The sequence below is a fragment of the Indicator indicator genome, chromosome 11 (genome assembly GCF_027791375.1).
Source record: "Indicator indicator isolate 239-I01 chromosome 11, UM_Iind_1.1, whole genome shotgun sequence".
Taxonomy (NCBI): domain Eukaryota; kingdom Metazoa; phylum Chordata; class Aves; order Piciformes; family Indicatoridae; genus Indicator; species Indicator indicator.
This window is the reverse complement of record NC_072020.1, coordinates 22437716-22460492: the sequence shown is the minus strand read 5'-3', so window position 1 is coordinate 22460492 and position 22777 is coordinate 22437716. Positions and strand designations below refer to the sequence as shown.

The window sequence follows — 22777 nt, the reverse complement described above, 5'->3', positions numbered from 1 at the left end:
TTTCTAGACTGGGTCACTACGAGCTGTATTCTGTGCTTATCTGAGACCATTAATTATTATGGGGTGGGGAATATTAAACAAAGGATGTATCCCATGTTTTTGTGTTTTTTTTTCTTTTTGTGTGTAAAGTGTGATGCATAATGATAAGGATGTTTGTTTAGAAAATAATTTTTAGTCTTAAGCCACTAAAGCAAACTTTTCTTAATCTATTTTCAATGGTACTTTTTGAACATCTGTACTATTCCACATTAATAACTGATGTGAGCTAACTGGTTGGTCAGGTTAGATTTGCATTCTGATCCAAAGATTACAGGTTGCTGAATTATCCCTTAAGCTTCCTAGCCTTGTGAATCCATTAAGCCTTAATTAAAGAAGCATCTTAGAAAAAAAAATAATCAGACCATTTATATCCAAAGAAGATGCACACTGGTCATTTGTTTGTTCACCAGCATAAAAATTATTATTTAATGGAAATTTTAATCACAGCAAGCTTATAGATAGACATATTTTAAATGCATTAATCTTTCTATAAGGTTATTCACAATGTATAAGGTTACTCCTCTGAAAAGACTGCTTCAGATTGCTTTCCGGTAATGCTAATACCCATTAAAAAGATGAATATATATGTGTGTAAGTCAATCATAAGGTATTAAAGAGGTGTAGCAACTTAAGCTTCTTTTCTTCTTGGCAGGTCACTTTGAGAAATGTCCTGGTTCAATTAAAATATTTTTTCCATTTCCTAGGAGTAGATTCAGATATGCTCTGTCTGTTCTCTATCTTATCTTCACTGTCAGGATTTAAAACAAACCTGAGTGAGATGTAAGAAGGACAGTCCTGCTACTTCAGACTCTGAACAGGTTCACATTAAGGGTTTTTATATGTCTATATATCTATATATTTATCATGCATATGTCCAGGTTGAATATTTGGGAGACACAGAGGTACATTTTTTTAAGAGTCTGTTTACAGTTTTGTAGAATTTAAACTGGGATAAACTATATTTTGTGTCCTTCAAACACCCATTCCTTCATTTCCACTTTGCAAATGCTACAGTTGTGAGTGGAAACCATCTAAACTAGAGAGGCATACAAAAGAGATCAAGGAGGGTAGGTGTTTGGGGATTTTTTAGATTAGATTGGTGATACTATGAAATGAATGTTCAGAGAAATTAGTGTCATCCAGGCTATTGTCACATATTGCATATGACATGTAAATGACTAAAGGCATTATCTGAAAGAAATTAAGTATTTTAGAATAGTAGCATATAACTGAACTATTCATATAATATCCTCAGAAACACAAAATTGCCTAATTAGTTACTTAGTTCTGCCTTAAATGCTCTGTATTCAGCATTGCTTTGCACACCAGCATTGATTTTGATGCAAAAGTGTTCCTGGAAAAAAAAAATCTTTAGTCTTGGATGCTTTGATGAAAAATACTACAATGCTTTAGGTATAAAATGAATTTTGTGACTGAAGCATGATGGTGGGGAAAGGTACTAGCTTCATATTACAGTGATCCTGTAAGACCTTCCTCATCCTTTCACCTTTGCAGCAGGCCTGACAGCATTGTGCCTCCTCAGATTATTATTAACAATAAAGCTCTTGCAAATTTTAGGCATGTTTGTGTGTACTTATGTGTTACTTTTTTAAAAGGGAAAATGTTTAGATTCAGGTATAGTACTGCTGGAAAGTTGTATTTCAGGCTAGCATGCATATCAATTTATTAATAAAAATTAAAAAATAATGCACACAGGTGATATTCATTATAGATCAGTGTGTGACTGTCAAATGACCTTTCTTAAAAAAAAAAACTGATTTATTTCCTCTCTTGCTATGTAATATCATGAAGCATATGAATTTGCTTTACTGACTCCTGGGTTTTCTCTTTTACATCAGTTCTATTATGAAATGCTAAAATAATTTCTCATCTTTTACTGGCCAACCACAATATGAAGTACCACGAAAGGTTGGCATATTAAGGCAACATTGTGCAAATAATATTTGACTTACCATGGATGTGGATATTGTGCTATTTCTCAGTACAGTTAATTGGATGACTTTTAATATAGTTTGTGGCACAAAACAAAACAAAAATCTGTAAACAGGCAAGGCTAGGTGCCTCTTGGAAACGGCTGAAGGAAGTGTGCTAGAATTAATCCTCTTTCACGAAATACACCCAAACCAGTTTACAATAAGGACCCTCCGCTTTCATCATCCATAAATTTAAAACTTTCAGTGGTTGTTCCTCAGAATTTAGGGATTGCATTTGACAATTTTTGGAGCTCCTAAGAGATGGAACTTGCATTCCTACCCACTCTTAGGTTGCTGTTAGTGCCAGTGCCTCTAATTGTTCTTCATTTATTTATAATTGTCTGCATGCTACTGTCTTAAAAACTCACTGTAATTTGGTTTTTTTTCATATATTCTTTTTATTTTTTTTTTTTCAGCTAAAGCAAGAGATTATTGTACTAGTGTGCAGCCAACATAGGCTGGGTTTAGTTTTTACGTGGCGCAGTATTATGGTCAGAAAGAGGTCCCTGTGCCAGGAATTCTAACTCTTGTACGATAGATTCAACTAAGGGTCCCAAAGAACAGTTGGGCAATATAAACTGAAAATTACCTTAGCAGCTCCCCTACTTTCGAGGTTCTTTATGTGTAGTCACTACTCTAGTTTGCAGTCAACAATTTGCCTTTCAACAATTTATTTCTTTAAATGAAGCTGGTTTGATATGTGCTTGTTTTGTGTTGTGCCCACCAAATCTAGCTTTGTGTATTACTTTTTTTTTGCCTCTCAGTTCATTAAGTTAGTTGATCTGTTTTGGAGTAAAAAAATGTTCAGGCAGGGGAAAATTTTGATCAAATCAACCTTGCATGAAAACAACTGCCCATGTGCCATCTGCAGTGGGCATTGATCCCTAGCTTGTTTGTGCCTTGCATTTGTTATGCATGAGTAAGCACATTAGCCTTTTCATTTCATTCATTAGACAGTTAGTCCTTGATTAGTGTTTTCTAGTTTCTGTCATATATGCTACTGCTCCTTTATTCTTTTTGTCTTAGTTCTGTCTTTTGCTTCAGAAAATTAGCTACAACAGTAGTCCTTTTATTTGTTTTTCATATAGGGCTGGCTAACAAATATACTTTTGTAATGCTGGCACATCTAATGTAGGATAAAGTATGAATGATGGGTCTTTCTAAAGTTAGCAGAGTTATTATTTTAGTTCCGCTGGCAGGCTTTGTTTAGAAGTGTGATGTCTCAGGGTTTACTGTCAGCTTTATTTCATCCATCTCCGAGAACTGTGGGATCACCTGGATACTTCTGGATATTTGCCTTATAACATTGCACAGAAAAATAAATTTGAAGTAATGCAGCTTGAGAATATAGCACTGAAACTTTCAGAAGACAGTTTGGATAACAGGGCAGAACAATGAGGCATTTTGTGACTAACAACAGTCCGTTCACTAGGGATTTCTGCTGCCATTTTCTTGTAGAACAGTAAAATGTTAAATGACAATTCCATTCTTAAAGAGAATAGAAACCTAAATAAATGATGTGATATATATAAAGCAACAAACTGTGTACATGTTTAGAACATGTATAACTTTATACTGGCCGGAAGTATTTCAATGGAGTTAATGCATTTAATGATACTACTAACTGATCTTATTTGATCAGTGATCACACGTTTTGCCTAAAAATTCTGTGCTATGCTCCGTCCATATGTAGGAAGACTTCTGTATTGCTTTATTAATAGTTTACTTAAATGTTGTAAGTCTATCTGGATCATTTTATCTTTTTTCAAAGTACCCATGAGTTAGTAAACCAAACCTCAAAGATTGGAGTGTGCTCTGCTTAGGATTCTAGTAAATAAAACCCAATTTTTAAAGAGTTGCAGCCATGTTTGATGTGGTGCCTATATATCTGCACTAAATGCTTGCTTATTTGAGATTTATATTAATGTTGACTGAATGGAAAATTATTTTCAGCAAAATATATTAATGATGTTTGTAATCAGCAATGATATCAACTTTAAGTAAAGATTTTATTTTCTTCCCCCAAAATGCTAATTTGCATCATTTGAAAACCCTTTAAAACGTTACTAGATATAGACTTCATAGTGAATTTAATACCTCTGTCAAATTCTTTTTATATATTTTTCGTCAGTTTATATGTTGATAGTGTATTTTTTTCATATACACAATAATTGATTGTAGTGATATTTTATTTGCAACTTTTGCCAAACTCTTATTTACATGAAAACTGAAATTCATTTAAATTTCTTCTTAACTGAACAACTCTTCTTATATTTATATTTTTATGCATGTAGCATTTTAAAACATGTTTGTGAAAACATGATCCAAATGGATTTCTCTGTGTTTTCTATCTTCTGCAAGACTGAAGAGTTGGTAGATTTCCTACTCTCACACCTCTTTGAATATGTACATTAGAAGATTGAAAAAAAGCTTTTTACATTCTTAATTCCCAGTTTGTAAATGCTGTATGGTTAGTATGTGAAATAAATATTACATAATTTGGTATGAGGAAAATGTTCTTTTCATAACTGCAAAGGAGATGTGAAAATGCTGTGAAAACTGATTCTAGCACATCAGTTCCAGATACTCTGTTTTCAGCAGCTACCACCACCACAATGGTTTGATTCTTTTTTAGATGTAAAACACATAAGTCTTTTGTGTACAGCTACTTCATTTTATATGTGTGTTATTTAAGTGTATTATTAGCATAATTTACTACATTTTAAAATATTTTGATAAATGTATTTAATTAAGCCCTTTTTTTAAAATATATTAATCAATTTTTTTCCCCACATGACTTCAAACCCTGACAAACAGAAAATGAGATTATCTCCTGGTCTTTATTTCTAATTTCTACCAGATTTTAGAGACAGCTATAATGGCCATATGTAAATATCAAACTATATACATATAAAGTAACTTGACTGAATCTCACCTTTACTACAGGAATAAATTTCGTAGACTAGTACTCCTACAAGAAAGAACAGTATGAATGGTCTTGTGGTAAAACTTCACCAGATGTGGATGATCCTCGCTGTACAGAAGCTGAAGGCACTTTCAGTAGATGTTTCATGTCTGATTTGTAAAAAGGAATAATGCAGACTGTAGCAAGTGTAATGAATTAGGAAGTTCTGATATATCCCATTCTTGGAGCAGAGTACCTGTAAGCTTTCTAAGTGATAAGAGTGTTCTTGTTGTTGAAAATGGCAGTTCACAAAGCACCTTACAAACAATATGCCTTGTTTACAGATTCTCTCTTCTGTTTTGCAATTTTCCTGTCACAATAGATTTCCTTTTTTCTTTTTCCTCTTAGGATGCTTCAATTGCCCACAGATTCCATATTATGAGAGAAAAACATCCAGAAAAGTTCAACAGTAGGTAAGGACCTAAAAATATTTGCATATTAAAAGATTCTTTCCGTGTTACTAAGGTGTGTTCCATAAGGAGTTAAATTTTGCACATCCTTTCAAATATTGATTTTTATGAAAGAGAGGAAATTGGTGCATTTTATAGTAAGTATATGCTCACAGTCTGCTTGTAGCGTAGCTGGTTTATGTCTGGTATTTCAACTGAAATGAATAACACTCTGAATCTACTGTTCCCACTGGTGAAATGTTTGACTTGTAAGACTAGCATGGACAAGATGATGCATTGTGGTATCTGAGGATCCCTGAATTGACACTTTGCCATTAGACACTGAAGAACACTTATTAGACAGCTGCAGATGGTGATCCTTATGTTTCATTCCCACACGTACGCTGGTACTTTGACTGAGGGCTCTTCCATATATACTCTTAGTAAGGGCAAGTGAATGCCATTTTACACATAAATGCGTTTATCATTAAACTACTTTGGATATGTAAAAAAAAGTCAAGAATGAGGCTTTGCATCTGTTCCTTGAATTTGCAATGCTATCTCAGCTTTGCTGGAGATGAAAAATGTATTACAACATGTACTGTAAATTCGCCTTCTTTCAATACCTGGTTTGTTGAGTAGATAATATTCATAATGCAGTGCTTATGTTTGTGTTTTCTTATTTAGATAATTTATCACCCAAGTTGTGATGGGTAAAAGCTACATTTCAGAAATAATTAACATTTAAAGATACATGGGGAGAGGAAAGTAAGATATGAAGTAATTGGGAATAAACAGGAAATATATAGAAGTAATCATTAACACGAATGTTTTGTCATTGCAAACCTACCCATAGACTTTCTGTAGTTTTCCATGAGGGTGTCCTGGAAAGTCTTGTGAAGCAAATCTTCATTGAATTTATGAATGATAGAATATGCTGTTGGTGCTGTTGTCTTAGAGATGAATATACTACTGTTTGAGTATGTTTGAATATTATCTAATTTTTTTTTGCTTTCAACCTGAAAACACTAAGTTTTGTGCTTGTCAGAGATGGAGTCTTTTTTCTTAAATACTCAATCTGTCTAGCACCTGTGCAGTGTCAGATTATGAACCCAAGTGTATGTTTGGTTTTAAATTCCATAGTAAGCATTTATTTTCTATGACCTCCTCTTCCTGCCTCTGATGCTTCTCATTCTGAAAGAATTATACTATGGAAAGATCTGAGCTGAAGCCTGATCTGTGCATCTCAATGTACTATACAAGTGTTCATCAGGATTAGAGATACTGGACATTCAGCTAGTGCAGATATTCTAGGCCATGAAGATGAAGCTAGTTTATCAGTGGTCTTTCTGCATATTTTCAGCAGTTGGCAATTATAATTTATAAAAAGCTCGGCTAATAACATGAGTTTCAGATCAAATTTCATGTCACAATAAATCATATGCCATTAATAACATCTGCTAGCAGACTCACCTTGAAATTCATCTATATTTTAAGGAACCTGATATTTCTAACATTATCTTAAGGAAATTAATTACAAAAATATATAGTTCCAGTCCCTATGTTCTTTGGTACACTGATATTGAAAGAACTCGAAAAAACAGTGATTCTCTGGGTATTGAAAGACTATTCAGCAAGATTATGCATTTCTTTAGAAGAATGTAAGGTTTTGAGGAAAGTATTGTAGTAGAGACTGATGTTTTAAAATGTTTCTTCTTCTGTGTAGTGAGGAAAAAATGTGGATTTCTATTTTTGCTGAACAGAATTTTTCCAAATTATGTTATTTCACAAAATAGTTTGTTCCACTAACATTTATTTTCCCGTGGCACACTCCATAATATGTTGCAGCAGCATTTTCCTGCCGTGTGTAAAAATGCCCCCTTTTTTAGATGTCTACTAAAGCACAAGTCTTAATTCACCAGTGTGCAATTTTTTGTGCAGTTTAAATGATTTAGGATCAGCAAGATAAGCTCAAGTCAGATTCATAGTGGGCTCCATACTTAACAGCACTTCCTCATTTGACAATCCTGCATTACTTGTTGAAAACCCTGCATTGTGACATGTGAATATCTCTTACGATTTAAAAAAATAAATCTTTTGTGGTTTTCTGTTAGTTTTCTCTTGCCTGACTTTCCAAGGTTTTGAGCTCCCACATCTATCACTCAGTTGTGTAAAGCCAGGTCCTTGCACTGAGGTTCTGCTCTGAAAATGAACATGTAAATAATTTCCTCACTAAAGAGAAGCTTCAAGGTTATGCTGTGTGCAAAAATATTTTGAAATGCAAGTGTGTTGTGTTTAGTTCAGTGAAGTAAACTAGGTTAAGTTTGGGATTGGAGAATCTTCTATGTTAAATCATAGTAATGATCCTTAGCATCCTAAGAGCATTCCTTAACACTTTGATCCCAAGCTTCATGTCTGTGAGCATGGCAGTAGGGATACTCCTAACATGTTATACTTGTGTGTGAAGCCAGAACCTTGCTGTACTTATCTTCACAAAGGGAAAATGAGAACATATCGCAAGGCTTAGAAATACTTTTTAATGACTACGAGCCAATACTGTAAAATACTTTCAAAGCAGGTGACTAATGATTAGGAACTCTGACACATTTTGAAACCTTTCAATGTTCATAGATTTTGGACACAAAAACTTACTATTACTGACTTACTGAAAATAGAAGGCAATAAATTAAGGTGGGACTTTCTAAGCTACCTAGAGAGTATTTAGGTCTTTGGAAAATCTGAGATTGAATACGTTTGAATACTCATTAAAGAAAAATTCATATTATTTGTTGTTTCTTAAATCTTCAAATGACTTAGCAGCTCCCTTGTGACATTTCTTTTCAATGAAACATCTGCTTAAGCTTCTTACTCAATTGAAATCAAGAGTCTTTGTCAAAAGGATCTTCTCTGTTCAGAAACTTACATTTCACTGAAAAACACTTAAGTATGCCTTACTGACTTGAAAATGGAAGCTGCAATATGGAACAGCTCCATAACTAATCTAGTTGGGGATGTCCCTCTTTAATGAAGTGGATTGGGCTAGATGACTTTTAAAGGTCCCATCCAACCAAATGTCTTCTATGATTTGATATTTTTTTCCAAATGAGACTCAGCATAAATGACTAACAGTGATTTTAAATATTCATTTCTTGTTCCTAAAAACTGATCTTCTGAAGAATAATTCTTCTTCCAGTTATGGTCAAATAGAAAAGAATGGAAGTGAGAACACAGGAGCATCCCCACTTCTGCTGAAAGAAAAAATCTTAATATGTCATTTTAATTAGTTGAATCTTAAGATCATTAGCACACGTTCTCAGAAACTAGTACTGACATTGCATTAAGATTTAAATGTGTTCACAAAACCAAGAGTCTCAGCTGTCACATTATCCACTCTACAAATCTGAAGTGCTGAGAGCCCTATGCTTGAGAAAGCAGAGTTCACATCCCAGCATCTCCTGCTTAAGAGTAAGGTCAGATTTTTTGATTTCAGTGTGAAGGGGCTGAGTTAATTCCAGGGAGGAGAAAAGTTGCAAAAGGCAGCATTTCAAGTAGCAGTGTCATTAAACTAGGACATAGTGCTGAAATAACGATTTTTTTTAGGCCCAAATACCCTGCAGGGAGAACTGTGTAAACATCATAGACTCGATGCTGGGAATAACAGCTGTATGAATTAAGTGCCTGAAATATGCACAGGGAAACAAAGAATATGTTCAACAACAAATTATTCCAGTTGATATTAACTATTCTAAAATAATAGTCAGTGAAATTAGGCATGCTAATTTGATTGTGGCACTCCATAGCATAAAATAAATTTCTTATTTTCAGTAAATTAATGTAGGATTTAGAAACTACATTTACAATCATAATCTTTGAGATTTTCAAACATCTATCTATTTTTGTCTTTATGAAGACAAATCCTAAATCAGAAGTAGTTCCTATTTCTAATTTGTAGCATGTTCCTGGGCACATACTTTTAAGATTCCCTCTCAGCTTGCTTAATTATGTTTTTATTTTGTGCCAATAACTATGCACTTAATCTCTAAAGAAATGATATAATAGTACTGATTTACCTTGTGCAAGTGATCTCCAGGAGAGTAAGTCTTCTGTTAATTAATATGAATGAAGGTAGTTGTGCTTTTGTTTTGACCTGCATGTTATGTGGCACAGAAAAAAACACAGAAATAAAAGGTGGAAGAAGTGGCAGGTAAACAAATCTTAGCAAGTTCTTCCATGTGTGCTAACATGAGTACTGCACTATACAATGTAGCTATAGTATCATATCTTGACTGATACAAAAAAAAAATAATAAGAAGAAAATCCCATCATGGAAGCATTGTTACTATATTCTAAAGCTTTATCAGAAAAGATTTCTAATCCAGCCTGGCAACAAAGAAACTGGAACCCAGTTATTCCGTATGAGTTCTGGAGATTCCTCAATTGACTTGCTTTTGAAAGCAAGTACTACTGCCACTGTGGTGGCTGAGATTAAAAAAAGATCACTGTGGACATTCTCTTTTTTTTTCCCATAAGGCAACCTCAGTTTAAAAGCAGAGTAATTTGTGATGGGGTGAATACTCTGTTCTCAGATGTACTTAGCCTTTGTTTTAAAGTTTACTTGTTTTAGCGTTGAATTTAAGAGTCAAAATGTTTCATTTTTAATAGAACCAAATTATTTTGATATTTTCATTATTCTTCTAGTTTAAGTGATGAAGTCTCTTGGGTACTGCATATTCGCAGTGAATATACTAATCATGAGCAAAAACTCCTGACCTGAATTGCAGACATTTCAGTCTCTTTCCTTCAACCTCTCCTCCCTCCCTGGTTGTGACTGATCTGAAAATACTTAAAAAGAATACACTGACCCCACAGAGAAAGCAGATTGCAGACATCTGTTATGTTCTGTTGAACCCACAGATTTCTTTTCATAAAAGGAAAAGGACTCCAGGGAATACTTCTGCAACTCAGGCAGTATTACTGCAACTCTGGTCATCAGGAGAAACAATGCAAGATAAAAATATTTATGATAGTGTGACTTATTTTCACAGGAGCAAGAGATGACCTATAGTTAGATAAGATACTCTGCCTAGCTCTCGAGCATAACTTTTATAGATAGAAAAAAAGAAAAAAGAAATCAACACGTTCTTCTGCCAGATTTCAAACATGTGGTAGCTCATCTTTATCCAAAAATACCTGAAGTGTATAATGTGTGCTTGAATTTACTGAGCTGAGGCAGAAGTTATTTAGAATATAATGCTGATTCAGCCTACCTGTTTCTGTTGTCTACAAAGCAAAATGTCAGCAGTCTGCATCTGCAATATCTGCACCTCTCTCTCTGATAGAAGATTTCATATTTTTATCATTTCTCTGGAAAATGCTAATGGGCTAGGTCCCTCTGCTTTTGAGACTTCTTAAATTCTTAAACATTATTCTGTAGTGCCCATTTGGGAGGCTGATGTGGTTGCGGAACTTTAGGTTCAGACTCACGAGAACTAGTGTGTTGTATAAAATGTATTTTGATCAGGCATCCCCAAGTCTTGAGCATCTCCTGTGATTTCAAAGCACATCTCTGAAAGCAGAATGCTGTACCATACCCTTAGCAGAGCAGTGAATTGATGTTTGCATTCTCAGGGTGCTTGGCTGCCAAATTCACTACTGCAGGACTGAAATGGGGTCAAGTTTTGTGCCATTGTAATGGTAGAGGCTGTTCATTGGGTATTTCCACTGGAGGTGACTGTTGAGACACCTGCGTTCTGCACCTTGAAGAGCAAACAACTGAGATATGTACTCTTAATGCTGACATGATACTGGAATGTTTTTTTCCTTTAAGGAAAGTTCTGTATTTTAAAAACAGGTAAACATTGCTGCTGTTAAAGAAACAGTTGAGTAACATGTTAAAGGATGAAAACCATTGTTCAGGAGTAAGGATTGTTAAATGTGGTGCTCAAACCATACAGAGAGATTGACCTAGCATGTTCATTCACAAAAGGTCTATCCATATGGTATAGGCCAAGGTCAATCAACTGATGTCAGGGGGTAAAGGAATTTATTGCAGATGTTTCATTACTCAGAGTAGGTCGTTGAACCTTTTCTACGGATTGAAGCCCCTGTTGGATGTTCTACACATTCATTAAAACTACTGCCTTCTATTACAATACGTTAAAGGCAAACTTAACTATATAGGAATTAAATCTCAGTCTCTTCCACTGTTTAGTCACACCATTAAAAATAACAATAACACAGTGGCAGGAAAAGGTTTCTGACTGCTTTCATTTGTAGTAAATTCACATGTGAAAGGAGTCTATAACAGACAGGAGAAACACTGTGACAAAACTACTAAACTACAGCTTGCTGTTTATTGCTTTCTGATAAAGTATTGTCAAGTATTTATATGCAAATGAATAAAGTTATTTCCCCCAATTTTCATGAGCATACTAAATAAAATGCATTGTAATACAAGTGGGTTTTATCAAATATTGCTTGCTTTTTCTGGAGGGGGTCTTATCATCAGAAGTGATGAATACTAACAATGTAAATTTGCAGCTGATTTTCAAACTTAATTTTGGATCAGTTAATCTTTAAATCTCTGAAGCAAATGGCAAATCTGTGCATAAGTTTGATGTGGATGTATTTCATTTTTACATCCGTTGCTAGGCTTCATAAAGAGTTAAGCAGCAGTTATTTCTAATATATATCACAAAACCAACAAAACCTTCTTTCAAAATCTAGTCAAGGTTGCTAAGTGGCCACAGTGCACTTACATATATTATTGACAATATCCAAGCCATTAAAAGCAATTAAATGAATTGTTAAAGAATAAATTTTACACTTCCTATTTAATAAGCATAAACACATTATTCTTTAGAACATAGAAATTAAAATTTAATCACAACATTAAAACTTTTACACTGAACTATGAGTGCTTCATGGAGCTTTTTTTTTTTTTTTATCTCTTAATTTCAGTAATTAAGCCTCTATTTTTGTAGAATGTTGTTACCCAGGCATATCCTACGGTACCAATAGATAATGAGGAGAGGCCAAATACTCCTTAGGACAGCATACACTGACAAGGATATGCAGCATGTGCTTTTACTTGGCTTGTGCTTCAAGTCACAAGAAACTGGGTCCTGGAGTTGCTTCAAATCCAGCATCTCACAACAAGTATACCCCAGGCTTCTAACTGTACACTCTGAAAGTGCAAATTAGTTTGTGCCATATCAGGTAGACTTAGGTAATTAGAAAAAAAAAATAAAATTAGAAAAAAAAAAATCCAATCACCCTAAACTTATTTTAGTACTACTGTTCAAAATTCAGATTCAAATAGATGACCTGAAAAGTGATCCTTTCAGCCAGTATGCCAGCCTCTAATTAAATAATCTTATCTTTGCTAATTTTATGACTGAAATGATTTTAAGTAACATATATTTTTAATACATCTAATAAAGAGCCTTTGTCACCATCTCCATCACTTCAGATAACGTTTTTCATTTTCCTCTTTGTTCTGTTTGAATGTAGTTTGCCTGGTTTATGTCTGTGTATTTTGATGTAAACAGTCAGACTGCTTCTGATCTGCTTTCAAATCTCTTTTATTGCAATGGGTTACATAGCGCTTTCTAAGAAACGTGCAGAGCTGGAAGTATTTTCAGCCTTATACAACATTGCAAAGTAGAAGTTGTGTATCTTACAAAAAAAGATCAATGCTATAGATGTCCCTCAGGTAACATTCTTATTGATTTCTGGCACATATCTTCACTTTATTAACATAGGATATATTCTTCCAAAGAAAATATTTTGAAAATACTGGGTGTTTAATAACATTGAGTAATTCATGTCATGCATTTGTATGAAAATTATATGATAGATGCAGTTGTATGATAATACCTATTCTTATAACTGCATTGCTGTTGACATTGCCTTCAGAATTTGGAGGTTTACTTTAACTTGTAAAATAATTACTACTTGTTTTAATTTCATCTGATAAAAACATAAGTATATAATCAACGCTGAGAAGTATCTTAGTATTGAATCTCTTCAGCATCAATATACCCAAATTATATTTTCTATTTTAATTTTTGCATTTAATTTTTAAAATTATTATTATATACTTATACACAAAATATGGTGTTTTTTTTTTTTTTTTCAATATCTTTGTGTATGTGTGTGTTTCTGAAACTGCTACACGTTTTTAAATAGATTCATAGAATACCTGGTTGGAAGGGACCTCAAGGATCATCTAGTCCAATCTTTCAGGGTAGGAATAAGGTAAATGAGATGGCCCAGCACCCTTTCAAGTGGGCCTTGAAGCTGCCTAATGTAGGGGAATCCACCATCTCCCTTGAGAGTTTATTCCAACATCTATTAGTTTGAATGGTGAAAAAAAATTTTCTGGCATCCAGTCCAAATTTGCCCAGTAGCAACTTGTCCCCATTATCCCTTGTCATTAACGTGGCTCTTTGTAAAAAGAGAGTCTTCCCTCTCATGCAGGCAGCCCTTTATGTACTTGTACATGCTTATGAGATCTTCCCTAAGCCTTCTCAAGGCTGAACAAACCCAGTTTTCTCAGCCTTCCTTCGTATGGCAGGTCTTCCAGTCCTCTGCTCATTCTTGTTGCCCTTCTTTGGACCCTTTTCAGCCTATCAGCATCCTTCTTGTGTAGTGGGGACCAAAACTGTATACAGTACTCAAGTTGCGGCCTGACCGGCACTGGTTAGAGTGAGAGAATGACATCTTTATCCCTGCTTGTGATACCCTTACTAATGCAATTCAGCATCCTCTAGGCTTTCTTTGCCACTGCAGCACACTCTTCACTCTTGTTGAGACTCTTTCAAGCAATTCCCTGAGGTCTTTCATGAACTGAGAGGCCCAGAAGTGGACACAGTATTCCAGAGGCAGCCTCAACAGGGCCGAGTAGAGGGGCAGGAGAAGCTCTCTTGACCTACTCACCACATCCTTTAGAATACACCCCAGGGTGCCATTTGCCTTCTTGTCTGCTAGCGCACATTGCTGGCTCATGGTCATCCTTCTATCCACCAGAATCCCCAGGTCCACTTCCTCTGCACTGCTCTCCAGCAGGTCAGTCCCCAACATGTGTTGATACATGGGGTTGTTCTTTCTCAGATTCAAGACTCTACATTTGCCCTCTTCCAGCTCAAAAGGTCTGGAAAGACCCTCTGGGGAAACCATCAAGACAGAATTCAAGACAGGTAAAAAACATATGTGGAACAATATAATTTTGGTATTGCTTGTCAAAGTTCTAATTAATGGTAATTAAAGAAATCTGAATTAATTTACTGATGAGTGGAAGGATGAGCTGGATGCTTGTGGTATATCATGGCATGAAATGGATCACAATAGAAAAACAGAAAATCATTGGACATAAAATCTGTTGCCTAGTTACTTCTTGGAATTTAATAATATTAGAAACTTTTCAAATTATATCCAATTTCAGTTCCTGGAAGTATGCTTAAATATGTGAACGATTAATATCATTCTTTAGCTTCAGAAATTAATACAGTGTTTTAACACCCTATTGAATCCACATGAAACTGTTTTCCTGATATGCCTTAACTTCAGTACTTACCTTTGAATCCTCGTGAAACAGGTAGAGAGAGAGGGTAACAGCTGCCTAGGATTCTGATTTAGTAGTCAGAGGAAGAGGCCAGGACGTCTGTTAGATTTGCCATTTTTTGTTCAAATTAGACTTGAGGAACCAGCTGCAAATAATATAGTTTCCTAGTTCTTGAGAACCTTTCAGTTATGCTGTTTTTAATAAAGATTTGTCCATATGAGGCACAGCAAGGTCTGTTAACCTTTCTTGCAGCATGCTATTTCTGAGCCAATTATGAAGATGTCTAAAGGCATTGAATGCTCTTTGGAGCAGTAACTTGTGATTTGGGAGTATAATGGCCAACTGAAGAACTTTTTCTGTGGTTAGAATATTTGTGCTCAGAATATATTAAAAACAAGGGTAGGATTGATTTTTTTATGAGCTAAAATACTTCTTGGATCTTTTTCTTTTAGTTATGATGATATATTAATAACTACAGTAGCAGCAGAAGTAGCAGAATATTCTTAAGTGATTTGGATTTTGTTAGTAAAGCCTTGAAGGCTGTTATAAGCTGTCAATCTACTTCTTTATCAAGATTTTATTGATGTTTAAAGAAAGAAAAAAAGTGTGTTAGTCAAAGAAATGTGGTGTTCTTGCTGGTATGAGGCAGCTGACAACTCACTCTGAATGAAATCTTCAATATGTTTAGCTGTTTTGATTTCATAGAGAATTGCAGTGTAAATGTTCTGTGGAAGTGAATTGGGAGCATAATTTAATTGTCAAATTGTTGTGGACTCAAAAAAAACAGTAAACCTGAGCAGACTGACCTAATTAGAGCTTGTGCTTCAAAAGTGCTTGAGGTAGCAAAGCTGCACTGCAGCCATGCCACCGCAGCGATTGGGAGTATTTTTAATGCTGGCTTCGTAGTGGGGGCACTCAGCCAGGAAATGGGAGATTGGGGTTCAGTTCCCCCTTCTGACAGGGCACTCTCTTACTGGGGAAGAAGTTCGGTCACTAAACAACAACAGCAAAACAACAACAACAGAAAAACAGCAGTGGGACTACAATGCAAACATGCCTATGCCCTATTTGTAGCAGAAACACAAAACACACAAACAAGTAAGCATATGGAAGTTTGACTCTGTCACCGGGATGTCAGGCTGTTAACTGTGAAAAGGCATTGTTGTCTTCCTGAAGTCTGATGAATGTTTTTAATTACGCTACTTAAATTACTAACAATGTTTATCCACTACTTTATTCTTATGAACAAAATAAGTATCATGGAAACTGGTCACACATACTACACATAAACCATCACTTTTGTAGCATAGTAGTAACTGTGTACCAGAATGAGAGATTCTCAACTGATTTTGTTAAATTTAGAATAAGAAAGCACAGACACTAATCTAAATTATTTGCAATCTGGCATATTTCCTGAGCGCCCTCAACAGTCTTTCTTCTGTCTACCAAAGCTCTTTTGATATCACCTACAATGCCCAAAGACAATAAAGCAGAATAAGGGCATGTAAGCATGATGCAGAACACTGTCTTTTGGAGAGACATATTAATTAGACACAGCAAGCACCACCAAAGACAGAACTAGTTAGAGTTACAAGAAGAAGATGCCTGTCACGGCCACTTTGAACCTTCTCTTCCAGTTTCTCAAAATTATTTATTCACAGTTGCAGCTGGTTTGCATAATGAACTGCAGATATGCTTCTAAATTGAGTGGCACTGCAAGGACTGTAGGGAGCACAAGACCACACATTGTTCTGAGGTTTAAAGTAAATTTATGCTATCACCAGCACAACACAGTATCACTGTAGCTGTCTTGCTTGTACTACCAGAGCTTTCTCAGATAGCGCTAGCTTGTACAGTCCTGTACCGTTACAAAGTGCAGAAGTGGTTGAGTACACTGGGTCAAAAGCTAGTGGCCACTGATCTCTCACATTATGCCATATTCTGTATCCCTTACCAAATGGGTTTTTTAGATGGTTCAAGTGAAGTAACTCTTTCAGATTAAATTTTAACTTATAAATTTGTCCTTGCTATAAGTCACATTGATCTTTTGCCTAGTTTTCTCTTCCTTTAGCATGTTAAAAGAGTTTTCATGTTTTGATTTCTGCTTTTGACTCCTTTTTTCCATGCCTTTCTTAACTTTACTTTGTTCCTTCACCTTATAAAATAACCAAGGATACAGATTTCAACAAACCTATACTCTTGGTTAAGAAGGATTTCAGTTTTTATTATAAAGCTAAATTAAGAGCTGCTTAATAAGCTCATGGTTTAGTGTTTTAATAAAAAGGGAAATGGAGAAGCTGACAGCAAGAGGGAAGTGCTTTTCAGCCATGTCTCTTACTGAAGTCCTCAGTGTTGCTTTGTTTGGTCTATTTATTATTTTTTTTTCTGAAGTCTCCATTATATAATGTCTTTTTCATAACACTTCTCTATAAAATTATATGATGGTGTATAGCTGCATGTGGTGTGCAAGTCTATCAGAGTACTCTTGGACAATGTAAAGTTAAGTAATCAAACCATAAGCATGCCCATTTTTTGTTCTGAACTGGCACTCTAAAGCCTGTAGCCTGAAAGAGGACATACTCAGTTTCTGTGACAAGATTTTGGTGTACAGTGCAAAGTCTGAAAGCACTTCTAGAGCTGCAGTCTTTGTTTAAAAGCTCAATGCATCTTACAATGGGTAAGTGATATGAAGGTTTAGAGAAGTGTTCCTAACCTCACCGAAGTCTGTTCAATGGTACAAGGCAAAGCATCGATGCTACTTCAAACTAAATAGTTGCTGTCCTCTTTTTCTAGAATTTATCACTTTTGTGCTTTTTTTTGGAGAGTGCTCTGAAATACCTACCTGTGAATATTGATTTTGTTCTGTTCTCCAAGAATTTAGATTTGGAAATTAGCACAAGCATGTTAAAAAACAAGAAAAAAATTGCTGTAGTAGGTCAGGCAGTGTTTCACTGAAATCCTGATCTATCCAAGCTTTTATATGAGGCATACTTTCCACCTTCATATTTATAAGTTTATAAATGCAGAGGTAGAGTTTATAATAGAAATACTGACTTGTACTTTGCCAAGTAATACCCTGTACATTAAAATTAAGTATTTCAGACTGATTGTCTTATTTTACAGAATACTGGTAATGTCCCATGTGTAGTATCACAGAATATTGGACATTTTTGGTGGCTGTACATGACTTACCCATAAACCACAGGAGGTGACCATTTAATATTACTTAAGAAAAATCAGTATCTTTCTAGTTCTTTACCTTAGGAAATTCTGGATCACCTGTATGGGTAAATTATCCTGTTTTCTGGAAGGAGCTAAAAATGTGCAGCTAGTAAAGCTCCCTCAGATGATGATGCTGGGCAGGAAATAATTTCCCTGGTGTGAAAACTTTTTTCCTGTTTAAAGAGAAAAATAATTTGGATTTAAAAAGGTCAGAACCTTGCCTCAGGTACAGACAGGTAGCTTTGCCTCTCTCACCCTTGCTGCTGAGTGAAGAGCTGCAGTGATTTCTTGAAATGAAAGAGTGCCAGCTTCAACACCTAGTAAAGACTCACCTTCTCCCTCTGTGCTGCTTAAGTACAATTTGTCTTATGAGAGAAGGCTTGGGGTTTTGTTCATTTGCTTGTTTGTTAAGATGAATGTAGGCCACCTGAGCAGCTTGATACAATATAGGTCAACCCAAGGGACTTATTCTGCTGTCTTGCTGCCACAATGAAAACTCCAGCAGGTGCCATTGAAAACTGTGGACAGAAGTGTAAGGGTAAGAGCAGTTGCCTGGGATGTTGGAGATGAAGTTCAAGCCTGTAGTTCAAATACAGTATACACATGCTGTGTTGCTTGAATCCCAGGGGATGTATATTGACTTACCAGAGATAGTTAATAAGGGGTAGCTAAGTATGTTTTTAAATGTAGCTTTAAGCTGATATTCCATCTGTTAGGTAGCAACTTTTTCTAGATTAAAATTCCATTAAAATTGGCATCATTTCATATAGGTTTTGGTTTCACTGAATAGTACAGCCTAATCAAAGACAGCTAAAAATAATCCCAGTTGGCTCTGCATGGAAGTCATAATAGGAAGTCAAAGGCAACAACCTGCACCATAGTTTTGTATTACGATGACCAGTGAAAGAAAATCTTTGGTTAGTGGTGAGCCCAGTAAGATTTCTTCATTACAGGGCAGACAAGTCCAACCCTGTACTTGCTTACAAGCTGGATTCCTCCATATATTCGCAAGCTGTGACATTGTGCAGTTACTGTACAGAGGAACTTAGAAGATTTGGAGGTAAAATGTTGGTTTTAAGTAGAATAGCAGCATTTTAAATAATGCTCTATTAAATATTTCTGTCACGGATTGCGCTTCTCATGGTATAGGTCACTCTAAAGATTTATTCCAGAGACATCTTTGGCAACTCTTCAGATTGAGTTTGAGGTGATTTTTGTCTTCTAGACTGAAATACAGAATGTGAATTCCTGTTACAGAGAAAGAGACAGAGACCAACACAGCTTCCAATTTAGTTCAAAATGAGGGGAAAAAAATCGCGTTATCTATTTGGGATTTAATATACACTTTCTGCGTTGGAAACCAGTGAAAATAGTTTAAATGTTTGCTAAATTATAGCTCACAGTAATAAAAAACGCACATAGAACATATTTGTTTCTTACAGTTTTAGAAACAGTTGATATCCTCATTTGTACTTCATAATCCACCACAGTGAAGGCTTAATAGACCATTAAAGAAACGGTGGGAAGTTAATTTTAATATGTAATGGTGTGAGGGGTTTTATTCTTTCCTTAATACAATGAAGCTTCTAACAATTTTATTTGCAAAGAAGATGATTATTTAATAAAGTGACAAACTGTCCCACTGATAGGATACATTAATTTTCTTCTAAAGCTGTTCCTTGTACTCCATAAGAAGGTGATAATTAGGTTTGCAGATTAGAATAACATAATCAGACCACTTGTGTGGATGCTTGTTAAAATATATTTTCCTCTTCATATAAGCCTCATAATAATTAAAAACTGTTTAAAAAGAGAACTATTCTTTTTCGGCATGGACTTTTTAAATGAATCCTAATGATATATCAAGTTATTCTTAAGCTAATTCAACTTTTTAAAAGGTTAATATTTGAAAAAGAATATGGGAAGTGATTAACTGATGAGTTTAAGTATTAGCATTAGGTTTTGCAGGAACACCTACAGTATAAAACAGTGCTCATTCATATCCTGATTTAATTTCTTCCACTGTCACTCCTGATTGTTCCATTTAATCTTTCTTAAGTCACATAAAATTATCTTGTATGTGTAAATTAACAATCACTTTCTAATTCCACTGCAAACTTGAAGCACTGTCAGAGAGAGGAGGGGGGGGAAGTATTGGCAGTGATTAATTCTCTATTTTAAACAAAACTAAATGAAGTTACTATTGAGGCAGAGTGCACACAGACTGGGGTTTTTGGTGATTCTAGACTCAAAGGCAATAGAAAAATAACAATGAATGTTAAATGAGTGGTTCACATCTAAACACCTGAGTCTCATGTCTGTCACATTGGAGCAGTGCAATATCCACTGACCTTAAGTTTTAAAACACTGAAGCCAATTTCCTTTGCTTGGGATTCATGCAATGTTAAATGCATCTTAAAACTAACTACCTGGCCCAAGCCCAAAGTGGAAAGTGTGCAGGCTAAGACCATTTAAAGTGCTTTAAGCTTTCCCAGTTCCATCACTTTTAGTAAGATTGAGAAATATTTTTTTAAAAAATATTGCAATTCAGTCTTATTCTAGGGAAGAGAGAAAGAAGATTGGTTGGGGTTTTTTGTTTACAACAGATGTGAAATTAGTCTTACACTAAAGGAGAAAAGCTGTTTTAAACGAATATGTCTTGGTATTTCATCAAGTGTGTTTCAAACTTTCAGGGTCTGAGATGTTTCATTACAGCAGTTATGATCAGTGTGTTGATAAGGGAGGGCTGATTTAAACACTAAAAGAATGACATGTTCTGCCTAGATATTATTTCCATTTCATAAAACTGAATGCAGGGGGTTGGGGGGAGTGTTACATTAGCAAGGATTCACTGACTTATTAAATATTGCAGTCATCTAATTTGTACATACGTTCTTGTAAACCCTACTTTGTGTGCACTGTTCCATATATATATTTGATATACCAGCTTAATCAAATTCAGGTTGCTGTTGGGGACATTTTTTATGGACAAGTAAAAAAAAATCAGTTTCTTTTTATTACCATTATGGAAGAAGTAGAGGAATATTTTTTCTAGTGTGCTAAATATACGTACTGAAAAGGACAAATGTTCAGTCATTTACAGAGGGGGTTGCAATACTGACTGATTTAGCAGCACTAGATTAATATTATACACTCAGTCATGAAGGGATATATAAAATATATTTTTAATATCGTTAAGTCTTTTTATTTTTTTAATCATGCTTGGATGTTAACCAAATTTTCTTAGCATCTAAAGTAAATCATACGACACAGATTACCTTGTGCTCTTGCCTAGAAATTGATCAATAATGGCTCTATAAGCCTATAGGTCAGGTATTTAGAAACAATTGACCACAGTTTTCTCTTTGTAAATAGACTATTCACAACAATTGTCAAGGTAAATATCCTCTTTGGGTGGCATTTTGTGTAACATTTAGTTCTAGATGTTTTTGGTTGAACAAGTTACAAGGCATCTATAAAAAATGGCATTTAAAAAAATATTTCTGAGTTATGTAATTCCTCAAGGTAGCAGCCCTTAGCTGAATATCCTTCGTTCATTTGGAGGAAAAAGACAGGATGTTCTAGGAATAAGTTCTCACCCTTGGTCTCCAGAATCCATACCCTGATGAGGTGTATGTTAAGCTTTCCTCTTAGAACTTTTGAGTCTTCTGAGTGAAAAGCATATGCAAACAGCATAAGGACAGCCAGAATATCCAATCAAATCCTGTCTGATGGATTCTCAACACAAGGCACCTGCAAAATACCATAACAGAAATGTTACTGGATAAGCATGGTGGACTCCCATCTGAAATACTCTCTATAGGTAATAAGCTCCCCACAGCTGAAAAGAAGATCCTATAGGTGCAAGTGAAGAAATTCTGTTGCAGCTCTGTGTAAGACAGCCTGTACTGGCCTTCCCCATATAGCAAATCCTAACATGTTGCAAGTAGGTGGTTTATAAAGACCCAGCTTCAACTCCAAAGCATCTCTGCAGTAGGAAATGGAAAGAAAAAATGCTTACAGATCCATGGTGTCCTGCCCCCTCTCTACTTTCAATGTTGCCTTTAGAGGCCAAGCTTTGTCTTTCAAATAATGATTTGTGCTTAAACACCCTAGAAATCATTGCAAAAATTATTAGGGAAGATAATTTAAATTTCAATTCTATTTACATCATTATCTGTGTGTATTTATAATTTCTCCCTCACAGCTCATGAGTATTTGAGACCTTAGATGAGGTCTTCAAGGGTAGTGAAACAGGTTTATAAAGATTTTAATGATTTTCCAGGGAGTCTAGGACTAAAATGATGTCCTCTGAAATTCAGCCCAAGACATGACTATCAAAGGATATTTCATCCTTTTTATGTTAGAAACACATGCACTACTGAAAAATACGATGTAACTTGAGCAAATAGTCAATGATACAGAAATACATAGTGAGCATTCTCTCTTGTTCCCCTTTGCAACAAACTTACTTATTGCAGTTTTTCCTCTATTGATTACAGCTATCCTGAATCTTCATCTTGTCACACAGACTAAGCACAGTGTGCTCTCCTAAATGGAAAAATATTAAGCATTAGCAAAATTATCATGGGGCTTTAAATGT

At 35.1% G+C, this 22777-nt stretch overlaps 1 protein-coding gene across 6 annotated transcripts in view; it reads left to right on the top strand.

Annotated features, from left to right (window-relative positions):
• The window catches only part of DGKB (diacylglycerol kinase beta), a 298275-nt gene that overhangs the window by 160795 nt on the left and 114703 nt on the right, over positions 1-22777 (top strand). For all 6 annotated transcript variants that reach the window (XM_054385164.1, XM_054385162.1, XM_054385161.1 and 3 more), the window contains one exon: positions 5347-5411. In XM_054385164.1, the coding sequence (XP_054241139.1) occupies positions 5347-5411 (65 nt within the window). The remainder of the gene's footprint in view (positions 1-5346; positions 5412-22777) is intronic.